The following is an 11474-nucleotide window of genomic DNA, read 5'->3' as shown; positions in this document are numbered from 1 at the left end:
AAAGGAGGAAATATGACATACACTGGATCTTGTCAGGAAAATTCTGGTTTACCTCTCCACAATGAAACTAATTAATTGTTTTTATTGACGCGCTTCTCCAAACATACTCTGGCAAGATGGATCAGAGGTCATTGAACAGACTTATAAGAGTAACGGATGTGAAGTGCCGGAAATTCTATGAGTGAATTCTACAAGGACAATGGAAACTTCTTAGGTACATAGGGCTCAGGCCTCAATGGATGATCTCTGCAAAGCAGCAGGATGGTCATCGATTCACACCCTCCTTACCAGACATTATCTTCTTGATGTGACATCTGCTGATGTTCAGTATAGATGTAAAATCCTTTAAGAAGTTATTCAATAAAAAATTGTTCATTTAGCATTATCAGTGTTCATTTTTCTTGAACCCACTTTTTTATGTATTAATTAGGTAGATCCAATTCATTATGGCTGCCATTGTGTTGATAAGAAAATTTGAGAGTTATTACTGTTAATTACATTTCCTTGAGATTGTCCATGGCAGCCCAATATTCCCACTGCATTGTCTGTTTATAGTTTTCAGGAACATTTTAGGAAATTATTTAGACACCAGGACAAGGATTCATACTATATACATTCCAGGAACGTTTCTTTTTCCTGTCTCTACTCAGCTGACTAGGGAGTTAAACCATTCTTTATGGCTGCCATAATTGTCTCATTTCTTAATTGTTAACTATAATGCTCTTTGCTTTGTATATTGGTCACTAGAATGCTCTCTATTGTGTATAAATCATTAGAATGCTCTCTGTATTGTATATTGGTCACTAGAATAGGCTCTGCATTGAATATGCAGCAAACATGAGCGAATTAAGCATATTTTATCAGTAGCGCAAAAATAACGCGTGATATAACAACAGACAACTTTCTCCTACTTGAATCATCTTCTCTGTCTCCTGTCTTTATCCAAACCTGTATCTATTCCACAATCTTTGAGTCACATACAAGGCTCAGAATTGTCCTATTGTGGGATACTGTATCAAATGCCTTGCAATAATGAAGCACAAGGCAACAACAACACCTCACTCCTAACTGAATCACCCCTTTAGAGTCAAAATGCAGACAAATGGAGGGAGGAATAGAAGAAAATGTAATAAAGGGAGTAAAGTCAGGGCATGCAGCAGAATTAAGTGGTCATGTAAATGATCACTAAGATTATGGCTGGTGGCTGATACAAGTAGTTCTGATCAATGCAGGAGGTCAGGCTGTCAGCAAAAAAGAAAAGTCAGGGACCTAGCAGAAAGTTGGGGACATTCAATTGTGGTCAAGATTCAGTGTAAGTCAGTACAGGAAAAAATGGCAAAGAATAACACCTAGATTTACAGAACTTGAACATATAAGGTACATTGACTGCCTGTTATTAATATTATTATTTATTTATTTATAAGGTGCCACAGATTCCATAGCACCGGATACAGAGGCAGGTAACAAACAGATGAGGTAATACACATAAATAGCACAGATGAGTGTGAGTAATGCTATGGGGACTCACACGGAGTGCAGCAAAATACAGGACAGGACGCACAAGGGATTCAGACAGCAGACAGACATGGGACAATAGGTAGAGAGGACCCTGCTCGCAAGAGCTTATATTCTAGAGGGAGGGTTGATGAGAGACAATAGGACCAACTGGAAGAAAAAGGGGATGGCAGGTGAAGAAAGCAGGTGATGGATATAATGGTTAGGAGGTAGTAGAATAGGCAAGCTTGAAAAGGTGAGTTTTGAGTGAGCATCTGAAGGACTAAAGGTTGGCGGAGAGTCAAGTGAGACGAGGTAGGGAGTTCCAAAGAATGGGGGCAGCACGGCAGAAGTCTTGGAAGCGAGCATGAGAGGAGATAATTAGATGTGAATTGAGGCAAAGGTCAGAAGCAGAGCGGAGTGGCCGGGTAGGTATGTACTTCGAGACAAGGTCAGAGCTGTAAGGGGGAGAAGCATTCCTAAGGGCTCTGTAAGTGACGGTAAGAAGCTTGGACTGAATTCTGAAACAGATAGAGAGTCAATGAAGGGATTTACGCAGAGGAGTAGTGGAAGAGGTGTAGCAGGAGAGGAAGATGAGCCTAGCTGCAGCATTCTGTATGGATTCAAGGTCAGAAATGTGAGAATCAGGAAGGCCAGTGAGAAGGAAGTTGCAACGAGAAATGAGTGAATGGACCAGGATTTTGGTTGCTTCCAGAGAGGAAGTGGCGAATTTTTGTGATGTTCTGGAGGAGTGAATGGCAGGATTTGGTGAGGGACTGGATATGGGGGTAAAGCTGAGTGCTGAGTCAAAGGTCACCCAAGGCAGCGGGCTTGGGGTGAAAGGAGAGAGAGAGTGATGTTATCAACCAAGAGGGAGATATTGGAAGAGATAACAACATTGGAAGGAGCAAAGCTCAGATTTGGAAATGTGGAGTTTCAGGAAGCGCTGTGACATACAAGTAGTTACAGTGGAGAGACAGTTAAGATAACTGATTTAGAAATGCAGCAGAGGGCCAAGGACAGAGCCTTGCGGGACTCCAATATAAAGGGGAAGAGGGGGGAGGAAGAGTTGGAAGCAGACACGCTAAAAGAGCAGCCAGAGAGGTAGGAGGCAAACCAGGGAGTAAAGTATGGTGAGGAGAAGAAAATGATCAACGGTGTCAAAAGTAGCAGAGAGGTCCAGGAGTGTGAGAAGGTAGAAGTGACCTTTGGACTTAGTTGAGGGTAAGTCGTCTGTTAATTTAGTAAGGGCAGTTTCAGTTGAGAGAAGGGAATGAAAGCCAGACTCGAGGGGGTCAAGAAGAGAGTGGGAAGGGAGAAAGTTGGTCAAACGTTTGAAGACAAGTTGTTCGATAATTTTAGAACCAAATGGAAGCAGAGATATGGGGCAATAGTTGGAGAGAGAGGATGCGTCAATTTTCTTGAGAGTAGGGGAGGTGTGAGTATGCTTGAAGGCTGAGGTGAAGATACTAGTGGAGAGTGAGAGGTTAAAGAGGTGAGCAAGGTGGCAACAGGCAGTGGGAGAGAGGGAGCAGAGGAACTTGGAGGGAAGAGGATCAAGAGGACAGGTTGTAGAAGTGGAGGAGAGAAGACAGAGTATCTTTGACACAGTTACAGGAGGGTAGCAGCCAAGGGTGGCAGAGTGAGTGATAGATAGGACAGGTGCGGGGGAGTAAATTTTGTCTTTGAAGTAGGTGGCAAAGGCAAAAGCAGTGATGGACGAGAGGGGAGGAGGTGGGGAAGGATACAGTAGAGAATTAATGGTAGCAAAGAGGTGTCAGGGTTTATTGGCCAGAGAGATGAGGGATGTGATATAGGCTTGTTCGGCAAGAGAGAGGGCAGAATAGTATGACGAAATGATGAATTTATAGTAGGTAAAGTCAGCAATGGAGCGGTATTTCCTCCATTGGCATTCAGAGAAGCGGGATCACTTTTAAAGGAGACGAGTAAGAGGGGAGTGCCAGGGCTGGGGTTTAGACTGGAGGGATGAAGGGGGGTGGCAGTGGCTGCAGTTTCAAGGGCAACAGAAAGCTTAGGGACTCACCTACAGGAGATGCCTTGACACCGGCAGGTGAGCTTAACCCCAATATAGCTATATTGTGCACTAAATTCTCATTTATGTATATGCTGACACAGTGATTTTTATATTTTGTTTGTTTCTGAGTGCCGGACAACATTTTTCTTTTTTTTGCCCTTGTACATTAGTCTAGTTTGTCCTTGGCTGCCATCTCAAATGATTTTATACACTTGTACACATTTCATTAATTTAAAAAAGCGCGCCTTTTTCTCTTTTACTATTTTCTAGTTTGTTTTTTGGGAGTTGACCTCTCCCTACAGGTGCTGCAGGCTTTATAAGATGGAGATTCAGGGAAAGGTTTTAAATGGAACACCCTGAATGTAAATTTGTATCACTAGCTTAGGGACTCACCCACAGGAGATGCCTCGACGCCGACAGGTGAGCTTAACCCCAATATAGCTATATTGTGCACTAAATTCTCCTTTATGTATATGCTGACACAGTAATTTTTATATTTTGTTTGTTTCTGAGCGCCGGACAATATTTTTCTTTTATTAACAGAAAGCGTGCAGTTGTAAAGAGAGACAGCAGTTATGAGCAGTTGGCGCAGATGCTGACCACCAGTGTTCCCTCTAAGCTGAGCAATTTGGAAAGGAAAGGGTTAAAAGGTCACTCTAATGAGGGCTCCACCCGAAAGGTTTGCATTCACAATCTGCAGGATGTTTCCTAGTAAGATACAGGTTTAACTCTATCATTTCCAGATTGCTCAGCTTAGAGGGAACACTGCTGACCACTGCAGCTAACTGCTCTTCCCCACCGGCTGCTTGGTTTCTAGGAAAACTTCAGAGCAGTCAGGTGGGTAGGTTAAGTTGGCATTACATGATTTCTAGCAGCATTTCCTCATTGGGAGAATTCCTGTTTGCTGACTACGCCTACATAAGTGCAGGCAGATGTACCTCTCACTACCCTGTATAGGAGCAGTGTATCTTGCCATGTGGGTTCCTGGTAGTTTGTTTCTGCTGTTCTTGTCTTGTAATTTGTGTCAGGCGCCGTTCCTCTTCCGTGTCAGGATGGCCGCCTATCAATGAGCCTGCTGCGTCTGGTTGGCAGGCGATAGTTCCTACTATTGCATGCACAAGACTTGGGGCCAACCAAGTACATGCATGTTAAGCTTTAAGGGAAAGGGGGCTGGTAAAGGCGAAGGCCACAATTAGCCTGGTTCTAGGGCTTTACTCTGGAAATTCAGTGTTTGGAGTCAGAATGAGCACTTCTTGTATAGGTAACAAGCACCAATTAGGAGATTATACTTGTTTGCCTAAATATTTGTGTGTTCCCCCAGAAATATAAGTAAGTTCATAAGTACTGGCCATATGGGTGTGTACAATTCCACAACAGGCTATTACAACATGTCTACTAAGCAACTAAACTGTAATAAAATGTTTACTATAATCAATACTGCACTTTCTTATTAGTTCAGTATCACAAATTTACATTTGTATGACTGTTGTGTAGTTGTGGTTCCTCCATAAATGGAATAACACAGGGCAATTTTAAGGCATTAATGGCCCAGGGCAAGAGTACTTAATGGGCCCCCAGGAGACAGGAGTACATCAAATTATTTGACAAAGCAATACACAACAAAGAAAAATACTTGTATTTATTGTTTCATATTTATTTATAAGCATGCAAATTATTTTATATCAGGGCATGTACTAGACAAATGATAACATAAATGGTTGATCGGGAAACACTACCATATTTTTGGTTAAATCTATGTTTTTAAATTCAGAAAACATGTTCATAAGTAAATAATATTGGGATAGTATATAGGACAATGGCATTTAAAGTATAGATATATACATATTGCACTGAATTCTATGAATTTCTTGTAGGAATATAAATAGAATAAAAATGATAGGGTAATTTTCCCACTAGTTCATCTATGTTTAAAAGACCAACATAAATAAAATGAAAAAGCTGTTATGCCTCTAGAAATGCGTAGAATACAGTGCTAGGTATGTATATTTTTGCTACATAAAATGTAAAAAAATTAGTGCTATCATTTAGCAAAAGTCAATATAATTAAATAAGTAAATTATTTTCAGATATTCAATTTTATTGGTATTTTTTGACATAATAGTATGTATATTAAGAATGTACTTAACTTAAAAATACTGTGAATTTTCGAAACATAACAAACACAAAACATTTTTTTGTTTGTAAATATAGTTACTGTAAATATGTTTAGTTCAGATTTATACTAATATTGGATTTATAGAATGGCTGACTGCAGTTAAGACGTTTGAACTGCGATTGAGGTTAGTATTATGTATCCAGGTTAGTATATTGTATCCAGGATATAATAATCAAGTACCTTACTTTAAAGACATAATTCTCCTACCATCTGTATTATTCTTGGAACAGTGGGCTTAGATATTTTATAAACGTTTTCAATACTATGGAGACTAATAATGGGTCAGGCAATGTGTCTGTATTCTGTATATTAGTAATATATGTCGCTCACCCAGCTCTGGTCTGATGTGACATGCTCAGTCCTTCCTGGTAACCGAGCCTGGTTGCTAGGGGCGCTGAACACAAAACACTGCAGCAGGAACCATACAGGCCCGACTGACAGTCACTGATCAGTGCAGCAGATATCGCACTAATCGCGTTCTATTTATTTTATTATCGGGTAGACCTGGGAGTTTTCCACGAAAATGAGCCGGGAGATTTTGGCTGAGCTTCAGTGGGCTGAAGGTTTTGCCATCCCTGTGGCTAATAGCGAAAATAAAGATTTAGAAGATGAGGTGAGGATACCATTCTCCAGTATTTGTGTATATATTCCTGAATGTAATGATAAATCGTTCTGCAGTGTGTAGATTATTTCTACATCAGCTGTTATGGGGCTAAACTGTATTAGTTTTATCTATAAACTAGTCTTACCTGCTGGGAGCTGTAGTTCAACAACAGCAGAAAAGTCATATGTTGCCTTCACCTGTTTAATAGTTGCTAACTTACCAGTACAGTGTAATAAATTGTATCTGCACTAGAAATGTCCTTTTGTATAATTACCAGTAGATTAATCCATTCCAATTATTTATGATTAGGTGCTCATAGAACAATAGTCACATTTATATCAACCAGAAAATATAAAATTTACTAGTATAAAAGCTTCTAAGGACTTTTGATGGACACATAATCCCATGGATTCTAGTAAGAGATTTGAAAAGAATGAGCTGCTGCTCTTACATTATTATGGGGGACTGATTTATATTTCATCATAGGCGAAGAAAAGAGTAAAAACAATACAAAAAATACCTTCCTACCCCTAAACTTGGTTTTAATTTATCTGAGCTGGCCACTAAAAATAGTTACAGTGTCAGTATTATTAATAGAAATAGGGCATAGACACAACAAAGATTGAAGGCAGGTATTTTTTCCAGCAAATTTGGCAATCCTACACTCCTCCCCCACACCATTGTTCACCCAGTTTTGTAAAACTGTAACTGAACTACTCATTGTTTAGCTTTCCTACTCCATGTGATTAGAGGACTACCTCTCTAGTTCCAGCCCCATCCCCCGTGTTGGCTCTAGACCAGTAAAGAGCATTATTAGTGCTGATGTAGTAGATGTCTTAACATCTTAAATTATAGTAATGCAACAAGTTGCTGTTTCTTATTGGACCACATTGTATTTTAGGTCTAGCGATTGTTCAAATGTTCACTCATATTTGTTGTTCCTGAACAAATTTTCCTGGTTTACATTCACTACAGGAAGACATGTAATGCTTATGATGAATCATATCAAGCAGGATTATCAATACAATCCACAGTTAGCTGGCTGAAATTGATCACTTTATATTTCTATTGTTTTGGTAATATTTAGTTTTTATTAGGGATGAGCGCACTCGGATTTCTGAAATCCGAGCCCACCCGAACGTTGCGGATCCGAGTCGGATCCGAGACAGATCCGGGTATTGGCGCCAAATTCAAAAGTGAAACTGAGGCTCTGACTCATAATCCCGTTGTCGGATCTCGCGATACTCGGATCCTATAAATTCCCCGCTAGTCGCCGCCATCTTCACTCGGGCATTGATCAGGGTAGAGGGAGGGTGTGTTAGGTGGTCCTCTGTGCTGTTTAGTTCTGTGCTGTTTAGTTCTGTGCTGTTTAGTTCTGTGCTGTTTAGTTCTGTGCTGTTTAGTTCTGTGCTGTTTAGTGCTGTGCTGTTTAGTGCTGTGCTGTGCTGTGCTGTTTAGTGCTGTGCTGTGCTGTGCTGTGTTCTGCAGTATCAGTCCAGTGGTGCTGTGTGCTGTGCTCTGTCCTTCTGAGGTCAGTGGTGCTGCTGGGTCCTGTGCTGTGTCCTGTTCAGTCCAGTGGTGCTGTGTCCTGTGCTCTGTGCTTCTAAGGGCATAGTTATTTCCCCAATATTCCCCTGTGTTTAAAAAAATAAAAAAAAGTTTTTTTAAAAAATACCAAAAACTACTTTAATATTTTTTAATTACCACAAAATTTTCACAACCAATCCTGCAGTATAAGCCCATTGGTACTGCAATATTACCAAGTTCACACATTCAGCAGTAAAAGTCCAGTGGTACTGCAATATTACAAAGTTTACACATTCTGCAGTATCAGTCCAGTGGTGCTGTGTCCTGTGCTCTGTCCTGCTGAGTTCCGTAGTGCTGCTGGGTCCTGTGCCGTGTCCTGTTCAGTCCAGTGGTGCTGTGTCCTGTGCTCTGTGCTTCTAAGGGCATAGTTATTTCCCCATTATTCCCAAGTTTTTAAAAAATAAAAAAAAAGTAAAAAAAAATAAAAAATTTAAAAAAAAAAAAAATATATAATAATTATAACCAAATTTGCAAAACCAATCCAGCATTATAAGTCCATTGGTACTGCAATATTACCAAGTTCACACATTCTGCAGTATCTTGTGCTACATATAATGGAGACCAAAAATTTGGAGGATAAAGTAGGGAAAGATCAAGACCCACTTCCTCCTAATGCTGAAGCTGCTGCCACTAGTCATGACATAGACGATGAAATGCCATCAACGTCGTCTTCCAAGCCCGATGCCCAATCTCGTAGTACCGGGCATGTAAAATCCAAAAAGCCCAAGTTAAGAAAAAGTAGCAAAAAGAGAAACTTAAAATCATCTGAGGAGAAACGTAAAGTTGCCAATATGCCATTTACGACACGGAGTGGCAAGGAACGGCTTAGGCCCTGGCCCGTGTTCATGACTAGTGGTTCAGCTTCACCCACGGATCTTAGCCCTCCTCCTCCTCCCCCCCCTACAAAAAATTGAAGAGAGTTATGCTGTCAGCAACAAAACAGCAAACAACTCTGCCTTCTAAAGAGAAATTATCACAAATCCCCAAGGCGAGTCCAAGGGTGTTGGTGGTTGTCAAGCCTGACCTTCCCATCACTGTACGGGAAGAGGTGGCTCGGGAGGAGGCTATTGATGATGTAGCTGGCGCTGTGGAGGAACTTGATGATGAGGATGGTGATGTGGTTATTGTAAATGAGGCACCAGGGGGGGAAACAGCTGATGTCCATGGGATGAAAAAGCCCATCGTCATGCCTGGTCAGAAGACCAAAAAATGCACCTCTTCGGTCTGGAGTTATTTTTATCCAAATCCAGACAACCAATGTATGGCAATATGTAGCTTATGTAAAGCTCAAATAAGCAGGGGTAAGGATCTTGCCCACCTAGGAACATCCTCCCTTATACGTCACCTGAATAACCTTCATAGTTCAGTGGTTAGTTCAGGAACTGGGGCTAGGACCCTCATCGGTACAGGGACACCTAAATCCCGTGGTCCAGTTGGATACACACCAGCAACACCCTCCTCGTCAACTTCCTCCACAATCTCCATCAGATTCAGTCCTGCAGCCCAAGTCAGCAGCCAGACTGAGTCCTCCTCAATACGGGATTCATCCGAGGAATCCTGCAGCGGTACGCCTACTACTGCCACTGCTGCTGTTGCTGCTGTTAGTCGGTCATCTTCCCAGAGGGGAAGTCGTAAGACCGCTAAGTCTTTCACCAAACAATTGACCGTCCAACAGTCGTTTGCCATGACCACCAAATACGATAGTAGTCACCCTATTGCAAAGCGTATAACTGCGGCTGTAACTGCAATGTTGGTGTTAGACGTGCGCCCGGTGTCCGCCATCAGTGGAGTGGGATTTAGAGGGTTGATGGAGGTATTGTGTCCCCGGTACCAAATCCCCTCGAGATTCCACTTCACTAGGCAGGCGATACCAAAAATGTACAGAGAAGTACGATCAAGTGTCCTCAGTGCTCTTAAAAATGCGGTTGTACCCACTGTCCACTTAACCACGGACATGTGGACAAGTGGTTCTGGGCAAACGAAGGACTATATGACTGTGACAGCCCACTGGGTAGATGCATCCCCTTCCGCAGCAACAGCAACAGCTGCATCAGTAGCAGCATCTACAAAATGGCTGCTCATGCAAAGGCAGGCAACATTGTGCATTACAGGCTTTAATAAGAGGCACAACGCTGACAACATATAAGAGAAAATGAGGGAAATTATCTCCCAGTGGCTTACCCCACTTAGACTCTCATGGGGATTTGTGGTGTCAGACAATGCCAGTAACATTGTGCGGGCATTAAATATGGGCAATTTCCAGCACGTCCCATGTTTTGCCCACACCATTAATTTGGTGGTGCAGCATTACCTCAAGAGTGACAGGGGTGTGCAGGAGATGCTTGCGGTGGCCCGCAAAATTGCTGGACACTTTCGGCATTCAGCCAGTGCCTACCGCAGACTAGAGGCACATCAAAAAAGCTTGAACCTGCCCTGCCATCACCTCAAACAAGAGGTTGTGACGCGCTGGAACTCCACCCTCTATATGCTGCAGAGGATGGAGGAGCAGCAAAAGGCCATTCAGGCCTACACAGCCACCTACGACATAGGCAAAGGAGTGGGGATGCGCCTGAGTCAAGCGCAGTGGAGACTGATTTCCGTGTTGTGCAAGGTTCTGCAGCCATTTGAACTTGCCACACGAGAAGTCAGTTCCGACACTGCCAGCTTGAGTCAGGTCATTCCCCTGATCAGGCTGTTGCAGAAGCAGCTGGAGAAAGTGAGGGAGGAGCTGGTAAGCCATTGCGATTACAGCAAGCATGTAGCTCTTGTGGATGTAGCCCTTCGTACGCTTTGCCAGGATCCGAGGGTGGTCACTCTTTTAAAGTCAGAGGAATACATTCTGGCCATCGTGCTCGATCCTCGGTTTAAAGCGTATGTTGTGTCTCTGTTTCCGGCGGACACAAGTCTACAGCGGTGCAAAGACCTGCTGGTCAGGAGATTGTCCTCTGAAGAGGACCGTGACATGCCAACAGCTCCACCCTCATTTTCTTCCACATCTATGGCTGCGAGGAAAAAGCTCAGTTTTCCCAAAAGAGGCACTGGCGGGGATGCTGATAACATCTGGTCCGGACTGAAGGACCTGCCAACCATTGCAGACATGTCTACTCTCGCTGCATTGGATGCTGTGACAATAGAAAAAATTGTGGATGATTACTTTGCTGACACCATCCAAGTAGACATGTCAGACAGTCCATATTGTTACTGGCAGGAAAAAAAGGCAGTTTGGAAGCCCCTGTACAAACTGGCTCTATTTTACCTGAGTTGTCCCCCCTCCAGTGTGTACTCGGAAAGAGTTTTTAGTGCAGCGGGGAACCTGGTCAGTGAGCGGCGAAGGAGGTTGCTTCCTCACAACGTTGAAAAAATGATGTTTATAAAAATGAATAATCAATTCCTCAATGAAGTACAGCACTGCCCTCCAGATACTACAGAGGGACCTGTGGTTGTGGAGTCCAGCGGGGACGAATTGATAATGTGTGATGAGGAGGAAGTAGACACTGTAGGGGGAGAGGAATCAGAGGTTGAGGATGAGGACGACATCTTGCCTCAGTAGAGCCTGTTTAGTCTGTACAGGGAGAGAT

The 11474-nt window shown here is 42.6% G+C and overlaps 1 protein-coding gene across 1 annotated transcript in view; it reads left to right on the top strand.

Annotated features, from left to right (window-relative positions):
- Positions 1-6102: 6102 nt before the first annotated feature.
- The window catches only part of CCDC39 (coiled-coil domain 39 molecular ruler complex subunit), a 45380-nt gene continuing 40008 nt past the window's right edge, over positions 6103-11474 (top strand). The window contains exon 1 of the mRNA XM_075200579.1: positions 6103-6318. Coding sequence (XP_075056680.1) covers positions 6229-6318 — 90 coding nt within the window. The 5' untranslated portion in view covers positions 6103-6228. The remainder of the gene's footprint in view (positions 6319-11474) is intronic.

Source organism: Mixophyes fleayi, chromosome 3, assembly GCF_038048845.1.
Source record: "Mixophyes fleayi isolate aMixFle1 chromosome 3, aMixFle1.hap1, whole genome shotgun sequence".
In the NCBI taxonomy this organism is placed as follows: domain Eukaryota; kingdom Metazoa; phylum Chordata; class Amphibia; order Anura; family Limnodynastidae; genus Mixophyes; species Mixophyes fleayi.
The sequence above is the reverse complement of the archived record's forward strand: the minus strand, read 5'-3'. Positions and strand labels throughout refer to the sequence as shown.